General features: G+C 47.5%; 1 protein-coding gene across 1 annotated transcript in view; it reads right to left on the reverse strand.

Moving 5' to 3' along the window:
• LOC137525290 (uncharacterized) overlaps nt 1-18911 on the reverse strand; it is a 226485-nt gene that overhangs the window by 200189 nt on the left and 7385 nt on the right. Inside the window, exon 3 of the mRNA XM_068246345.1 lies at nt 14638-14937. Coding sequence (XP_068102446.1) covers nt 14638-14937 — 300 coding nt within the window. The remainder of the gene's footprint in view (nt 1-14637; nt 14938-18911) is intronic.

Below are 18911 nucleotides of genomic sequence, written 5' to 3' on the forward strand. Positions count from 1 at the left end.
ATGCAGTGGCGGGTTCACTGAACAGGTATACAGTGGCGGGTCCACTGAACAGAACAGGTATGCAGTGGCGGGTTCACTAAACAGAACAGGTATACAGTGGCGGGTTCACTAAACAGAACAGGTATACAGTGGCGGGTTCACAGAACAGGTATGCAGTGGCAGGTTCACTGAACACAACAGGTATGCAGTGGTGGGTTCACTGAACAGGTATACAGTGGCAGGTCCACTGAACAGAACAGGTATGCAGTGGCGGGTTCACTAAACAGAACAGGTATACAGTGGCGGGTTCACTAAACAGAACAGGTATACAGTGGCGGGTTCACAGAACAGGTATGCAGTGGCAGGTTCACTGAACACAACAGGTATGCAGTGGCGGGTTCACTGAACAGGTATACAGTGGCGGGTCCACTGAACAGAACAGGTATGCAGTGGCGGGTTCACTAAACAGAACAGGTATACAGTGGCGGGTTCACAGAACAGGTATGCAGTGGCAGGTTCACTGAACACAACAGGTATGCAGTGGCGGGTTCACTGAACAGGTATACAGTGGCGGGTCCACTGAACAGAACAGGTATGCAGTGGCGGGTTCACTGAGCAGGTATGCAGTGGTGGGTTCACAGAACAGGTATGCAGTGGTGGGTTCACAGCACAGGTATGCAGTGGTGGGTTCAATGAACAGGTATACAGTGGCAGGTCCACTGAACAGAACAGGTATGCAGTGGCAGGTTCACTGAACAGGTATGCAGTGGTGGGTTCACAGCACAGGTATACAGTGGTGGGTTCACAGCACAGGTATGCAGTGGTGGGTTCACAGCACAGGTATGCAGTGGTGGGTTCACAGCACAGGTATGCAGTGGTGGGTTCACAGCACAGGTATGCAGTGGTGGGTTCACAGCACAGGTATGCAGTGGTGGGTTCACAGAACAGGTATGCAGCCAGACAGGAACAAGTTAAGCCTAACTAATCTTTCCCTGAGAGACAGTCTGCAGCAGCTCGCCCTACTCTCACTAACGCAGGCAGCACACGAGTGACCGTAATGGCCGCCGCTGCCTGCCTTATATAAGGGGGGGTGGGGCTCCAGGGGCTAGTGTAGCCTAATTGGCTACACTGGGCCTGCTGACTGTGATGTAGAGGGTCAAAGTTGACCCATGTGCATTATGGGGCGAACCGAACTTCCGCAAAGGTTCGCCTGTGGGACGCGAACGCGAACCACGGAAGTTCGCATGGAACCGTTCGCAGGCGAACCGTTCGGCCCAACTCTAGTTATCAGCCCAGACACCTCCAAAAAATTACACAGCAATTGTGTTAAGATAATCACCATGGGTACCACGGCACAGATAAAACATTAAAAAGGAGAGGTTCCAGGAAGCGGTTGTACTGCCACAGTTGGGGCCTCCCCACAACTGGGACAGCACAGTTATCAGCCCAGACACCTCCAAAAAATTACACAGCAATTGTGTTAAGATTATCACCATGGCACCTAGTGTTGGTACCACGGCTGTAAAAAAAAAATTGAACCATGCTTATTACTGAAGACGGAGCCAGGAGGTTGTGGTGGTAAAGGGTGGTGGTAAGGCAGGCATAGTGATTCCCACTCAGCCACTTCATATACCCCTCTTGCCAACAACAGAGGCCAGGAACTCACCAACCGCCCAAGCCTGGTTCATTTTCAGAAACGTCAGTCTGTCGACAGACTGGGTGGACAGACTAGAGCACTTCTCGGCGATCATGCCACTGGCCGCACTGAAGCACCTTTCTGACAGCACGCTGGAAGGCGGGCAGGACAGCACTTCCAGGGCGTACTGCGCCAGCTCGCTCCAGATATCCAGGTGCTTGACCCAGTCATCGAAGGGGTCCACAGGGGTGTCGTGTCAAGCCCGCTGTAGGACCCCATGTAGTCTGCCACCATCCGGGTCAGGTGCTGGTTCTGGCTTTGAGAGCCGGATGCTGCTGCAGACACCTCCTCTGTAGGCAGCGGTACTGGCATGGTGTAGAGCGCCTTTGTGAGAGACAGCAGGTTTGTTGGGCGCCTGCTGCTGCTGGATGCAGGCACCTGCTGCTGTGCTGGCTGGACTGTGACAGCAGGGGGGGTGGGAGGCTGGAGGAAGGCTTCCTCCAAGCGCTGAACCAGAATCCGCTGCAAGTCCCTGATTCGGCGCACCGGGTCTCCTCCTCCAGGCCGGAACTGAGCCAGCTTCCCCTTCAGCCGTGGGTCTAGCATTAGGGTGATCCAGATGTCCTCCCGAGCATGCATCTGCTTCACCTTTGGGTCACTGCGCAGGCACTGCAGCATGTACGCTGCCATGGGATAATGTACTACAAGGGGAAGACACTGAAGGGAAATGGCAAGCTTTTAAACTTATACTCAATCAATATTGTAGTATGTATATCCTATATGGAAAAAAAATGTCTAGGAATAAAAAAAGGCCTCTATGGATGAATAGAAAGGTTAAAGATAAAATGAAGAGGAAAAAGAATGCCTATAAGGTCTTAAAACAGGAGGGGACCGAGGCTGCACTAAGCAATTATAAGGAGTGCAATAAAAATTGTAAAAAAGAAATTAGGCAGGCAAAGATTGAAGCTGAAAAACAAATCGCTAAGGATATCAAATCTAACCCAAAAAAGTTTTACAAGTACATTAACTCTAAAAAAAAAAGAAAGGTTGACTGTATAGGACTCCTAAAGGATGAGGATGGGAACTCAATGGTGGATGACCAAGGTAAGGCAGAGTTATTAAATGCTTTCTTTGCTTCTGTCTTCACAAAAGAAACAGCACTGTTGCAAACTACAGAGGCGGAAGAGTCTCAATTTTCTAACTATAATATTAAATACTTAACGCAGGAAGAAGTGAAGGCAAGACTAAATAAATTAAAAATAGACAAGGCACCTGGCCCGGATGGCATGCATTCTCGGGTCCTAAGGGAATTAAGTTCAGTTATAGATAAACCCCTTTATCTTATCTTTTGTGACTCTCTTGCAACTGGCAGAGTCCCGGTGGATTGGCGTACAGCCCACGTTTTCCCATTATTTAAGAAGGGCAAAAAATCAGATCCAGGAAATTATAGACCTGTAAGCTTAACATCAGTTGTATGCAAACTATTTGAGGGGTTACTAAGAGATACTATACATGACTTCATAGTAGATGAATGATTATTTCTCAGCATCAACATGGGTTTACTAAAGACAGGTACTGTTTGACTAACATGCTCAGCTTTTATGAGGTAGTGAATGCTAATATGGATATTGGGAATGCTGTGGATGTGATATACTTGGACTTTGCAAAGGCCTTCGACACTGTTCCCCACAAAAGTCTGGTGCAAAAGCTGAGGATGCAAGGACTGGGGAAGAGTCTGTGTTCATGGATAGGGAACTGGCTAATGGACAGAAAACAAAGAGTTGTGGTCAATGGATCGTACTCAAAATGGGAGACTGTTAGCAGTGGGGTCCCACAGGGGTCTGTACTGGGTCCAGTGCGCTTCAATTTATTTATTAATGACCTAGTAGATGCAGTAGTGAGCAATGTTGCTATTTTTGCAGATGATACAAAATTGTGCAGAATCATCAACTCTCAGGAAGATAGTGTCATATTGCAACAGGATCTGGATAGGATGGCTGTATGGGCACATACATGGCAGATGAAATTCTATGTTGAAAAATGTAAAGTCATGCATTTTGGTCGTACCAATGGTCTAGCACCATACAAATTAAATGGGATACAGTTGGGGACATCAAACTTGGAGAAGGACTTAGGAGTACTCATTGACAACAAGTTAAATAATCGTACTCAATGCCAAGCAGCTGCAGCTAAAGCTAACAAAATTTTGGGATGCATTAAAAGGGAAATAAAAACTCGAGATGCTAGCATAATATTGCCCCTGTTTAACTCTCTAGTAAGGCCACATCTGGAATATGGAATTCAGTTCTGGGCACCACATTACAAAAAAGATATTGCAGTTTTAGAGCAGGTGCAGAGACGAACAACAAAATTGATACGTGGGATGGAAGGTCTCACTTATCAAGAAAGGTTAGATAAACTGGGTTTATTTAGTCTAGAGAAAAGACGCCTTAGAGGGGATCTAATTAACATGTATAAATGCATCAGAGGGCAATATAATAGCTTGGTGGATGAGCTTTTTGTCCCTAGGCCTTCTCAAAGGACTAGAGGACATAATCTGCGCATGGAGGAAAAACGTTTTAGCCATTTATTTAGGAAAGGGTTCTTTACAGTAAGAGTGATTAAGATGTGGAATGCATTGCCACAGGAAGTCGTTATGGCAAACTCTATACCTGCATTTAAAGGGGGCTTAGATGCTTTCCTTGCATTGAAAGACATCCATGGCTACAATTACTAGGTAATGCCTAATGATGTTGATCCATGGATTTTATCTGATTGCCATCTGGAGTCGGGAAGGAATTTTTCCCTTTAGGGGCTAATTGGACCATGCCTTGTAAGGGTTTTTTCACCTTCCTCTGGATCAACAGGGATATGTGAGGGAGCAGGCTGGTGTTGTACTTTATACTGGTTGAACTCGATGGATGGATGTCTTTTTTCAACCAAAATAACTAAAAAAATAACTATGGGGAAGAGGGATGCCATCTCTGCTGACACATACTCGTCTTCATCACCCCCAGTGCTGTCCTCCTCCTCTGATTCCTGAGCCTCCCCCTGCTCTCTCCACCCCTGCACCACTGCAGCTGCACTCGGCCGTGCCCCCTCATCTTCAAGGTCAGGGACCTCTAAGTCCTCCAACTCCCAAGTCCTCAACCTCCTCCTCCTGACGCACAGAGGTGGACTGTGAAGGTTGCTGCCGCTCCTGCTGGATCAAGGATGCCTCTCCCACTTCCAGCAGAACATAAAGGGCCTTGTCCAGCATGCACTCAATGGTCACCCACTCACACAGCGACGCACGGTCCTGGCTGACCATGTTGGTGGCCTCCAGGAAGGGTGCCAGCACCAAGCACACCAGCTGCATTTTTCCCCAATCAGCACTGAGGATGATGTCCGGGAGGTGGGTGGTGCCGGTCCCGGACAAGGTGGCCTCCATGGTGGCTTTGGCCAGGAACTGGTTGACAGCCCGCTTCTGTTCAACCAGACATTCCAACATTACCAGGGTGGAATTCCAGCGTGTTGGAATGTCTATGCTGAGCCGGTGCCGTGTGAGGTTCAGCTCCAGCTGCACAGCTTCCAGGGCCGCTGTGGCACCACCCGATCGGTGAAAATGACCCACGGTTTTCCTTGCCGCTCCCAAAAGAGTGTCCATCCCCTGGTAGGTGCGCTGGAATTTCTGCACCACCAGGTTCAGGACGTGAGCTAGACAGGGGATGTGGGTGAAGTTTTCCCGGTGGATGGCAGCAACCAGGTTGGCCCCATTGTCGGCCACCACCTCTCCGACTTTCAGGCCTCTGGGGGTCAGCCAACTCCTCTCCTGCTCTCGGAGTTTGGCCAGGATGTGGTCTGCCATCAGTCTGTTCTTCCTCAGGCTGACCATCTCCAGCAGCGCTTGGCAGTGGTGGGCCTTCACGCTGCTGCTGACTGAGGCGGGGGTGTTTGGCGGCAGGTTTGCTGGAGGATGGAACTGGATCAGAGCTGGAACCTGCTTCACTTCCCCTGACCCTGCTGGGGGGTGGCAACTCCAAATGGGGTGATGATGCTGCTGCTGCTGTGCCTGATGCTGATGTCCCCTCCTCACCCACTGATCAAGTGTGCGGTGAAGGACAAATAGTGGCCTATCCCGAACCGGCTGCTCCATGAGTCCATTGTCACATGGACCCACTCACCCACCGCATGGTCTAGCCCACGTTCCACGTTGACCTTTACAAATTGGTGAAGTGCTGGGATGGCCGTGCGCGCAAAGTAGTGCCGGCTGGGGATTGGCCAATCCGGCGCTGAACACTGCAGGAGCGCAGGCATCTGGCTCCCCTCCTGCACAAACCAGTATGGGAGGAGCTGGGAGGACATGGCCCGTGCAAGCAGGCCGTTCAGCTGGCGTATGCGACGGCTGCTGGGAGGCTGAGCCCTGACCACGAAGGACTCGCTCAGCAGGGTCTGGTGAGGTTTTTGGCTTGTCGAGGAGGGAGCAGAGGAGACCACTGAGGAGGACTGGCTGCCTGAGCAGGCCTCAGTGTCGGCAGGAGTGGCAAAGAGGGTTATGGTGCTCTGACCACTGCAAGGGCCAGCGCCAGCTTCCTTCAGCCTCTTGATTGCCTCATGCTCTTGTTTGTGCTGTTTTTCCAGATGGTTTATGAAGCTGGAGGTGCCATAGTTGGAGGGGTTAGGCCCTCTGCTCCGCTTCAGCACACTTTACAAGTCACAATCTTGCTTTCCAGTGAGGGCAGATGAAAAAACTGCCAGATTGTGGAGTGCACTTTTCCCTAACGCCCAGAATGGGATGCTGCTGCTGATTTTCTCCCTGTGGTGGTTGGGGCCTTAAGTTGAGTGATGCGGCTGGTGGTAGTAGTGGCAGATAAAGCAGCAGGCTGTGGGTCACGCACTCCATGCCCACTGCTGCTCCTGCGAATGTCAGCGATGCTGATCCTCCGTGCCAGACCCACTGACGCATCCTCCTCCACAGAGTCAGAGCTAACACCCCCCTCCTGTGGATGGTCCTTAACCTCATCATCAACATCATACTCCCTCTCCGCGAACAACTGCTGGGATGATGAGCCCGCCTCAAACTCCTCTTCTGCTGACACATCATGGATGGACTCCCCTCCGATAACCACCATCTCAGACTCTTCCACAAAGCCTATTACGTCCAGAACCAGAATGTCTTTTGTAGGGCTCGTAGTGGCCTGCTGGTCATCCACCATCAGCTGCATCACAGGTGCGGCGTCTTTCTCCTCCAATTTGCGCCGCCGACCCTGCTTGAAAATGGCCACTACACGCTGCTGCGTCTCTGCAGCGTGACTCCCTCTAACAGCTGGACGGCCAGTGGCTAGAGGCGGAACGGAGACTGATGCGGCAGAACTGCTGACGGAGGCTGCAATGTTGCTCCCTCTCGTCTTCTTGGCCTTGCTGACCCTCCCCCAGCTGCCAGGGCCAGACATAGTACAAGATAATGTGTTGATGTCACAGATAATGTGGGGTACTTGTTCTTTATTAATAATCCTACCTATACTGTAGCTAGCTAAGGCTAATAGCAGGCCAGCAGCAGGAGACCTGGACTGAGCACAGCACACACACAGACACAGGACCTAACTAGCAGATGCTGCAGATGAAAGTCTGACTAACTGACACTGACAAATTACACAGGCTAGCTAACTATAACACAATATAACAATAGTGTAGTGAAGGTGTGTTCACTCAAAAACGCTGGGTTTAACAGTGTGATAATGCACTTGCTTAGCCAAACAGCAGTGGAGTTGTCTCTCAGTGTGCAGTCACAAGCAAGGACGATTTTCAACATGGCCCCCCTCCTTATATACAGGGGGGCTGACCAGGGTTCCCCGCTGTGATTGGTTGCTTGGGCTTAGGCTAGGAACCCTCTGATTGATTGGCTCAATGACGTCATGGACGTTATCTCCATGGTTACAGTACCCGGATTCGGATATCCGACCTTAGTATCCGACAGATTACGGATTTTCAGATTGATATCTGCAATAACTCGGATAGTGCTATTCGGATTTGGCACAGGTATCCGGAATCTGAACCCACCTCACTGCATCTACCTACCTTTGTGTTCAGTGAACCCACCTCACTGCATATCACTACCTTTGTGTTCAGTTAACCCACCTCACTGCATCTACCTACCTTTGTGTTCAGGGAACCCACCTCACTGCATATACCTAGCTGTTGTGTTGAGTGAACCCACCTCACTGCATATACCTAGCTGTAGTGTTGAGTGAACCCACCTCACTGCATCTACCTACCTTTGTGTTCAGTGAACCCACCTCACTGCATCTACCTACCTTTGTGTTCAGTGAACCCATCTCACTGCATATACCTAGCTGTTGTGTTCAGTGAACCCACCTCACTGCATCTACCTACCTTTGTGTTCAGTGAATCCACCTCACTGCATATAACTACCTTTGTGTTGAGTGAACTCACCTCACTGCATATAACTACCTTTTGTGTTCAGTGAACCCACCTCACTGCATATAACTACCTTTGTGTTGAGTGAACTCACCTTACTGCATATAACTACCTTTTGTGTTCAGTGAACCCACCTCACTGCATATAACTACTTTTGTGTTGAGTGAACTCACCTCACTGCATATAACTACCTTTGTGTTCTGTGAACCCACCTCACTGCATATAACTACCTTTGTGTTGAGTGAACTCACCTCACTGCATATAACTACCTTTGTGTTAAGTGAACTCACCTCACTGCATATAACTACCTTTGTGAACCCACCTCACTGCATATACCTAGCATCCCCCCGAGATGGACAAAATGGACAAACCAGGTAGAGGAAGAGGTAGAGGCAGACTCAGAGGAAGGCCACCTGGCAACGGCAGGTCTGTGCGTGGTCGTGTTGATGTGATTTCGTGCGGACCTGGCCCAAAGTACAGTGCTCAGAAGAAGGCACGTGCCATCACTTCCCAAAATTGTCAGGACGTGGTTAAGTATTTAACACAGAACACCTCATCTCCCGCAGCCACCAGCGCTACTACAAGCACCACATCCGCCGCATTTGACACTTCGCAGGAGTTATTTGGTGTGGAAATCACTGATTCACAGCCAATACTGCTACAACAAGATGAGGGCACTAAGCAAGTTACACCACCTCATACATCTGAGTTAGGTGGCGATAGTATAGACGTAACGTGTGAGGAGGGGGATGATGAAGTACCTGGTGTTGGTGCAGTTGTGGAGGTGTCTGAGGAAAGCGAAGCTGGGCAGGAGGATTATGATGACGATTATACGGATGCCACGTATGTTCCCAATAGAGGAGATGACCAGGGGGACAGTTCAGAGGGGGAGTCAGAGAGGGGTAGGAGGAGATGAGTCCATGAAAGAAGCAGAGGGAGCTCATCCTCAGAAACAGCTGGGGGCAGTGTCTGGCGCCATGTATCGCCAGCTATGGACAGCCAGCCAACATGCCCTTCAAGGTCAGCTTAGTGCCATCACCACAAGGGGGCTCAGCGGTTTGGACATTTTTGAATGTGTGTGTCTCAGATCGGAGCAAAGCCATCTGTTGTCTCTGCCAGCAAAAATTGAGCCGTGGAAAGGCCAACACTCACGTAGGGACAAGTGCCTTACGAAGGCACCTGGAGAAAAGGCACAAACAGCTATGGCAAGAACACCTGAGGAAAAGCAGCACCCAAAAGACAAGCCACCTTCCTTCTCCTCTTCCTCCTTCAGGTGCATCATCTTCAGCCGCTTTCTCCCTTGCACCTTCACAGCCACCCTCCTCCACATCACCTCTGCCCTTGAGCGGTTTCTGCTCCTCTGCCCACAGCAGCCAGGTGTCCGTGAAGGAAGTCTTTGAGCGGAAGAAGCCAATTTCTGCCAGTCACCCTCTTGCCCGGCGTCTGACAGCTGGCGTGGCGGAACTATTAGCTCGCCAGCTGTTACCATACAAGCTGGTGGAGTCAGAGGCTTTCCGTAAATTTGTGGACATTGGGACACCGCAGTGGAAGATACCAGGCTGCAATTATTTTTCAAAAAAGGCCATACCCAAACTGTACTGTGCAGTTGAGAGGCAAGTGGTGTCATCTCTTGCGAAGAGCGTTGGGTCAAGGGTCCACCTGACCACAGATGCCTGGTCTGCCAAGCACAGGCAGGGCCACTACATTGCGTGCACAGCCCATTGGGTCAACCTGGTGACCGATGGCAAGCAGGGAGTAGGTGGCTGCGCAGCGGACCAACTTGTGACACCTCCAAGGCTTGCAGGCAGGCCTCCTGCCACCTCCTCTACTTCTCCTCCTGCTACATTCTCTTCGCTGTCATCCTCCTCCTCCTCCTTCGCTGAGTGGCAGTTCAACTCTAGTGGTGCTGCCATCTCCTCCTCTCCAGCTACACAGCCCCATCTCCCCAGAGCCTACGCTGCATACCAGGTACGACGGTGTCACGCCATTTTAGACATGTCTTGCCTCAAAGCGGAGAGTCACACTGGACCAGCTCTCCTGGCTGCTCTTAACAAAGAGGTGGAGCAATGGCTGACCCCGCACCAGCTGGAGATCGGCAACGTGGTGTGTGACAATGGCAGCAATCTCCTTTCCGCTTTGAATTTGGGAAAGCTGACACATGTATCCTGCATGTCAATCAAAAAGAAGCAGCTATGACTTAAAAAAACCGCACCAAATCAGTACCATAATAGTAATGCAAAAATCCATCCTTTATTGAAATGTAATACAAACAACTAAAAAAAATTCAAACCAGGTGGGGAAATACATATAACACCCCAAATATCGGAGAACTGGAGGGATAATAAAGTGCTAATAGTGATACAGACACACCACTGGGGGTGTGAATCAAAAATCAAGGTACATGATATAGACTGCTGTCTCATACAGAATCAAAGAGCAATAATACATGTGCAATATACATCAATAAATAACAATGTGCAAAGGATAAAAATGTGGTAAGAGTTCAAAAACACACAAAATTGTCAAGAGCATAAAGTGACAACAATTAGTGCAAAGATATAAAACCAATGTGCAGATGACAAAGTGGTTAAAAAGAGGAGAATTCAGTGAAGAAGCTATATAAGCACTGTGCAAATGGATGCAAGCAGAAAGTGCAAGATGGAGATTGAAATAAAGAACAACACACCAAAGTGGTGAGAAGAATTCTACCGGTAAGAGGTATCTCCACGGGTCCCCACCGCTGCTATCGCGATTCGCCACTGCTGTGAGTTTCTCAAAGCTAGTAAACTGACAATTTCAGCCGTTTAAATCCTATTCCAAAAGGGGGAGGGTAAAGGACGCCCGATCGTAGCGTGGCCACGCTACCGCCTCCATTGCTCCATGGCACATGTGCATGGTACATGTGCTGAATCTGGTCGTGCAAAGATTTGTGTCAAAGTACCCAGGCTTAGAGGACGTCCTGAAGCAGGCCAGGAAGTTGTGTGGGCATTTCAGGCGGTCTTACACGGCCATGGCACGCTTTGTGGACATTTAGCGGAGAAACAACTTGCCGGTGAGACGCTTGATATGCGATAGCCTACTTGCTGGAATTCCACCCTGCTCATGTTCTCTTGCCTGCTAGACCAGGAGAAAGCTGTCACCCATTACCTGTACAATTACAGTAGAAGGACACAATCTGGGAAGATGGGGATGTTCTGGCCACCGAACTGGACACTAATGTGAAATGCATGCAGGGTCATGCGGCCGTTTGAGGAGGTGACCAACCTGGTGAGTCGTGCTGAAGGCACCATCAGCGACTTGATCCCCTACACTTAATTCCTGGTGCGTGCCGTGCGTAGAGTGGTGGATAAAGCTGTGGAGGAGCGTGAAGAGGAACATTTGTGGCAGGAGGAGTCGTGGGAGCAATTTTCATCCGAACCAGATGTTTCCTCAACACCTGCGGCAGCACAGATGGGGGAGGAGGAGGAAGAAGAGGAGTCATGTGGGGAAGAAGAGGAGTCAGACTCAGATGATGAGGAAGGTGTTTCTGTGGAGGAGGAGGAAGAGGCGGGGGCAGAAGAACAACTGCAGCAGCCGTCACAGGGGGCTTCTGCTGCTCCACGTTCTTGTGGTATTGTTCGTGGCTGGCGGGAGGAAGAGGACTTGCGTGACATCACTCAGGAAGAGCAAGAGGAGATGGAGAGTACATCTGGATATGACTTTGTGCAGATGGCCTCTTTCATGTTGTCCAGCCTGTTGAGGGACCCCCGTATCAAAAAACTCAAGGGGAATGACCTGTACTGGGTGGCCACGCTACTAGACCCTCGGTACAGGCACAAAGTGGCGGACCTGTTACCAACTCAACAGAAGGCGGAAAGGATGCAGCACTTGCAGAACAAGCTGGCAATGATGCTTTACAATGCGTTTAAGGGTGATGTGACGGCACAACGCAATAAAAGTACTCCTGGCAGTAATCCTCCTCCTCCCAAGTCCACGCAGGCAAGGACAGGACGCTCCAGCGATCTCATGGTGATGTAGGACATGCGGACATTCTTTAGTCCAACGCCTCGCCGTAGCCCTTCTGGATCCACCCTCCACCAAGGCCTGGACCGGCAGGTAGCCGACTACCTGGCCTTAACTGTGGACGTAGACACTGCGAGCAGCGACGATGAACCCTTGGTCTACTGGGTGCGCAGGCTTGACCTGTGGCCAGAGCTGTCCCAATTTGCCATCCAACTTCTCTCTTGCCCTGCCGCAAGCGTCCTGTCAGAAAGGACCTTCAGTGCAGCTGGAGGCATTGTCACTGAGAAGAGAAGTCGCCTAAGTCACAAAAGTGTTCAGTACCTCACCTTTATCAAAATTAATGAGGCATGGATCCCGGAGGGCTACTCCCCGACCGAAGACTAAGTCAGTCCCCACACACTGCATCTCTGCCTGCAGGCCGCTTGCCTTCTCCACCACCACCAACAGGGTCCAGGACACTAGGCGGATCCCTGAATTTTTAAGGCCGCTGCTAGCAGTGGCCGCTATACAAATTTTTCTGGTGCGTGTACATGCCTGCCTAATTTTTCTGGCTGCACTGTGGGCGGCTGCAACAAAAGAAAAAAAGCATGTACATGTGCTTATCCCCCTTCGTGATCATTATCTTGCCGCGGTGAAGGGGCTTGCGTATCACAATGAAGCAATGACCGCCGGCTATATGAGTGTCTCGGGTGGGGGTGGCACACCAAAGATAATAAGGTCGTTGCTTCATTGTGGTCAGACCAAATTTGATCAGCTGGACAGTCACTGTTCTGTCATTCAGCTACTTCAACCAGGCGACCATATGGGCTGTAAAGCCACCATCACCTGCACTCTCGTCATGGTGCTCACCAGTCCAGCACGGCCGTCACTACACAAACGGCTGTTTGCAGTCACTGCATACCTTTCACTGCATTCTCGTTAAAGGATTTAGAGTTGATGCATTACATTAGGGCCTCAAAAGTCCTCCTGAGTCCTGTATTGTTGTTTTTGGTCACTACCTCGGGGCGGGCATGCCATGCCTGCTGCCCTCCTTGCCTGGATGTGTGGTGGTAGCTGTTTGTCAGGCTACAACTCTGGACCGGAATCACACCAGGAACGATTCCCCGGCCATTACCCATGGTCAGTGGTCACAATGGCAGACTTGACCTCCATAACAGATTCTCGCCGGAGACCAACCTGGGGAATCTCAGTGAAGGCACCATCAGACTTGCCCTCCATAACTGATTCTCATTAAAGGATTTAAAGTTAATTCATTACATTAGGGCTTCAAAAGTCCTCCTGAGTTCTGTATTTTTATTTTTGGTCACTACCTCGGGGCGGGCATGTCATGCCTGCTGCCCTCCTTGCCTGGATGTGTGGTGGTAGCCGTTTGTTAGGCTACAACTCCGGACCGGAATCACACCAGGAATGATTCCCCGGCCTTTGGTCACAATGGCAGACTTGCCCTCCATAATAGATTTTCGTTGCAGGTACTGAACAGCAAGTAAAAAATGTGATGTAAAAAAAATAGATGTAAGCTTTGCCAATGGTAGAGAAAGAACCATCGAAAGTTGATAAAGCAGTCAGACATTACCTGACATCACTAAGTGAGGAAGAGCAATCACGCCATGGTGCGCACCAGTCCAGCACGGCTGTCACAACACAAACAGCTGTTTGCGGTGCATTACACAGTGAGTTTGGTGTGTCAGTGTGAAGCAGTACACTAATTACACTCCCTGATTGATGTATACACATGCAAGACGTTTTAAAGCACGTTAGGCCTGCAATTTAGAATTCAATGTGATTTTTGCCCTTAAAACGATGCTTTGCGTCAAATCCAGATTTTTCCCGGGACTCTTGGCATGTATCTCTGCCATGCCCCCCTCCAGGTGTTAGACCCCTTGAAACATCTTTTCCATCACTTTTCTGGCCAGCATAAGTGTTTCTAGTTTTCCAAGTTCACCTCCCCATTGAAGTCTAATGCGGTTCGCGAACTTTTACGCGAACCGAACCTTCCGCGAAATCGGAGGCTTGCGACATCTCTATAATGTGGGTTGTTGTTAGCTGGTAAGCCCCTCTTACTCTTTTGGGTCATGGTCAGCCACGCGATTTATATTGGAAGACCACCGTGGTGAAATTCTACAGACAATATATATTATAAGACCTACTTAGTGATCTGATCTGAGCTGATTTCTTTTATTGTTATCCTGTGGACTTTGGACATTGTCTATTCTCAGCAGCGATGAATTGTTTGGCACCCTTGGCACTGCTAAATTGATAGTTGGGGGGGTTGGTTAGGGTTAGGTATCATTTGGATGGGTTAGGCATTGGTGTGGGAGTTAGCTAGTCTTAGGCAACAGTCAGAGGGCAGTTAGGGTTAGGCATTGGTAGAGGGAATGTTCAAGTGAAAATGGGGCAGCTAAGACAATAGTAAAAAAAATTACCAACATTTTACTATCATCACCAGAATATTGGTAATTGAATTGATATTCTACTAGTGTATATATTCAGCGTCCAAATTACCACGGCACCCTTTTTACATATATGCTCAGGAAATAGCCTCAGATATCTCCATGTAGATAAATGTTTAGCTCTTTTTTAATGGTTAGTTCTAATAATATTACCTGCATACACCAGCGTGAAGTTTTCCTGGAGAGGTTGGGCGAGAGACTCATGTTGGACTCTACAGGAGAAGGTCCGCCCTCTGTCCTCCTCCGTGGGAGTTACTGTCACTGAGCTGTTCACATTGTACGTCCCATCCGGGAGTCTCTGAGGTTTCTCCACTATCACATTACCCAGTATCTCTCCATCCCGGAGCCATTTAATGTTGGTGTCCTTCGGGTAGAAGCCAGAGATGGAGCTCCGCAGGACACTCTCCTTATCTGCTAGAACTAGGTTATCTGTGATTATGATTCGTGGAGGAGCTGTAACATACAAAACACCTCATTACAGCATAATAAACTGCTGTGTACCAAAAAAAATTAAATAGAATGTAAAGCAATGTAATTTGCAGACTTAACTATTTGCCTTCAGCATAAACTAGGTAAGTTCTTATGGGCATTTCTAAAAAAAAAAGTACAAGGAGAACGAAGCCCATTTTAAGGTGACCAGAGATGAAAGGATGCTGCTGTACAATCTGTCAATGACACAGCCATTTTCAAAGATATGTATCATACACCGATTGCTTTCAAATGTTCCCAATGACTTACACACGCCGGACTGCAGGCAACGACAGGTCCGTCGTCACCTCCCACTGGGTGGGCGTTCCAGCGACAGTCCGGCGTGTGTAGTCTGTCTGCAGACTGATACGGCTGTTTCTGACCGATCCGCCTGGCGGATCGGTCAGAAACAGCCGTATCAGTCCGCCGACAGACTGTACACACGCCGGACTGTCGCTGGAACGCCCACCCAGCAGGAGGTGACGACGGACCCGTCGTTGCCTGCAGTCCGGCGTGTGTACGGACCTTTACCCCTGTGTTGTTTGCCTTTGCTTAATTTTACTATTGTGTTTGCTTTTGATTAGCTTTATCATTGCGTTTGAGTTTGTGCATTTGTGTTTGCTTAGTCTTGCTCATATTTCTTTAGTAAACCTGACTTTTCAAAACTAGTATTTTTTTTCCCTTGATATTCATGGTATCCATTTTCTCTACAGCACTATAGTTCTTCAAGGTTCATTGACAAGTTGTGAAGGTCAGCTCACTTTACTCAGCCCGATATTATCTGCTCCAACCTCTGTAACCACTAACATTTTGTACTTGTTCAGCTTAAGTTTCTTTAAGGGTCACTTTAGCAAGTCTTTTAGCATATCTACATGCTTGGTGAAGGGGTCAAGACAAGACAAATAACATTTATAAACAAATGTATATTTATACAAAGAATGGCGGCATACTACTTGGTTGTCTCCAACCCCCAAACATAGTAGTATGCCGCCATTATCTGGTCCAGGAAAGGAAAATTACGGAAGGTAAGTATACCATTTTCCTTTACAGTGTTGGAACATGTTAGAGCTTGCATGTCTTTTGTAGAAATGTAAAATAAAAATGGCCCCCAGGTTGATTTTGATTGGATGTTTTGAGTCACATGTAGAGGAGGCATGCATATTTTGGAAAGTGGGAGTTACTACTTATAACAGAGGTGGAGTTGGTTTATCAAGTGGGTGTAAATAGGTTATTGTAAAAGGGTGTGTGAGGAAAAGGTGTGTTAATCAAGAAAGGAAGGCATGACTAATATAAGAATGGCTGCCACACCTGCAGTATTAATATGTAAGGTAACATTTTAGTGAGTTATAGTTGTGTAAACAGTTTAATAGATGCCTATTTGTGTTTTGAGAAGGACAAAGCTGTACTCTATAAATCTGTGAGTACAGCTTTCACTTTCAGGTTAGGTGCACACATAGCAGAAACGCTAGTGTTGTGGAAAATGCTGCGATTTTCCTGCTAATAGAAGTCTATGGGCTGCATGTGCTTTTTTTACAAAACGCTCTTGTTGTTCCTTAACCACTTGAGGACCACAGTCTTTTTGCCCCTTAACCACTTTACCCCCGCGCGTACGTATTTCTCCGCCCCTTTTTCCATCCTTTAAAAACCAGGGACGGAGAAACACGTACTTTCCGCGTTCCCGACGCTGCCCGCGCTCCCGCTCGTAAACACGCCGCCCGCCGCTAGTAAAACCGCCGCCGCCCGCTCGCCCAGAGATCAATGAACGGGAAAATCCATTCCCGTTCGTTGATCTAAGCCCCGCAATGATCAGCTGCTCTCCTAAGGGCAGCGCGATCATTGTGAGAAAAAACTCACGTGTCCAGCCTCCTTATACTTCCTCCAAGCTTCCGGAAGGAAGCTTGGAGGTCGCATTAAAACAAAAAGTTACTGTGGCCATCTTGTGGCCAAATAGTAAACTACACCCTACACATTTTTCACATACAAATAAATGACTTTTACACATAAAATTAACTCATTACCTCCCACACTCCCCATTTTTTTTTTTTTTGTAATTAAAAAAAAATTAAAAAATTTACAATTAAAAAAAATACATAAATAGTTACCTTAGGGACTGAACTTTTTAAATATTTATGTCAAGAGGGTATAACACTGTTACTTTATAAACTATGGGCTTGTAATTAGGGATGGACGCAAAACTGAAAAAAATGCACCTTTATTTCCAAATAAAATATTGGCGCCAAACATTGTGATAGGGACATAATTTAAACGGTTTTATAACCGGGACAAAAGGGCAAATACGTTTCATGGGTTTTAATTACAGTAGCATGCATTATTTAAAAACTATAATGGCCGAAAACTGAAAAATAATTATTTTTTTCCCCACATTTTTCCTATTTTCCCATTAAAACACATTTAGAAAAAACTAATTCTTGGCATAATGTCCCACCTAAAGAAAGCCTAATTGGTGGCGAAAAAAACAAGATATAGTTCATTTCATTGCGATAAGTAATAATAAAGTTATAGACGAATGAATGGAAGGAGCGCTGAAAGGTGAAAATTGCTCTGGTGCTCAGGGGGTAAAACCCCTCAGTGGTGAAGTGGTTAAGGACCAGAGCCTTTTTCTCCATTCAGACCACTGCAGCTTTCACGGTTTATTGCTCAGTCATACAACCTACCACCTAAATGAATTTTACCTCCTTTTCTTGTCACTAATACAGCTTTCTTTTGGTGCTATTTGATTGCTCCTGCGAGTTTTAGTTTTTATTATATTCATCAAAAAAGTCATGAATTTTGTCAAAAAAATGACTTTTTTAACTTTCTGTGCTGACATTTTTCAAATAAAGTAAAATTTCCTATACATTTGAGCGCGAAATGTATTGTGCTACATGTCTTTGATAAAAAAAAAAACATTCAGTGTATATTTATTGGATTGGGTAAAAGTTATAGCGTTTACAAACTATGGTGCCAAAAGTGAATTTTCCCATTTCGAAGCATTTCCGACTTTTCTGCCCACCTGTCATGTTTCATGAGGTGCTAAAATTCCAGGATAGTATAAATGCCCCCCAAATGACCCCATTTTGGAAAGAAGACATCCCAAAGTATTCGCTGAGAGGCATGGTGAGTTCATAGAAGATTTTATTTTTTGTCACAAGTTAGCGGAAAATGACACTTTGTGACCAAAAAAAAAAAAAAAAAAAAAAGGTTCCATTTCTTCTAACGTGCGACAAAAAAAATGAAATCTGCCACGGACTCACCATAGCCCTCTCTGAATACCTTGAAGTGTCTACTTTCCAAAATGGGGTCATTTGTGGGGTGTGTTCACTGTCCTGGCATTTTGGGGGGTGCAAAATTGTAAGCAACCCTGTAAAGCCTAAAGATGCTCATTGGACTTTGGGCCCCTTAGCGCAGTTAGGCTGCAAAAAAGTGCCACACATGTGGTATTGCCGTACTCAGGAGAAGTAGTATAATCTGTTTTGGGGTGTATTTTTACACATACCCATGCTGGGTGGGAGAAATATCTCCGTAAATGACAATTTTTTTATTTTTTTTACACACAATTGTCTATTTACAGAGATATTTCTCCCACTCAGCATGGGTATGTGTAAAAATACACCCCAAAACACATTATACTACTTCTCCTGGTTACGGAGATACCACATGTGTGGCACTTTTTTGCACCCTAACTGCGTTTAGGGGCCCAAAGTCCAATGAGTACCTTTAGGATTTCACAGGTCATTTTGCGACATTTGGTTTCAAGACTACTCCTCACGGTTTAGGGCCCCTAAAATGCCAGGGCAGTATAAGAACCCCACAAATGACCCCATTTTAGAAAGAAGACACCCCAAGGTATTCCATTAGGAGTATGGTGAGTTCATAGAAGATTTTATTTTTTAGTCACAAGTTAGCGGAAATTGATTTTAATTGTTTTTTTTCACAAAGTGTCATTTTCCGCTAACTTG

Source organism: Hyperolius riggenbachi, chromosome 7 (genome assembly GCF_040937935.1).
Source record: "Hyperolius riggenbachi isolate aHypRig1 chromosome 7, aHypRig1.pri, whole genome shotgun sequence".
Taxonomy (NCBI): Eukaryota; Metazoa; Chordata; class Amphibia; order Anura; family Hyperoliidae; genus Hyperolius; species Hyperolius riggenbachi.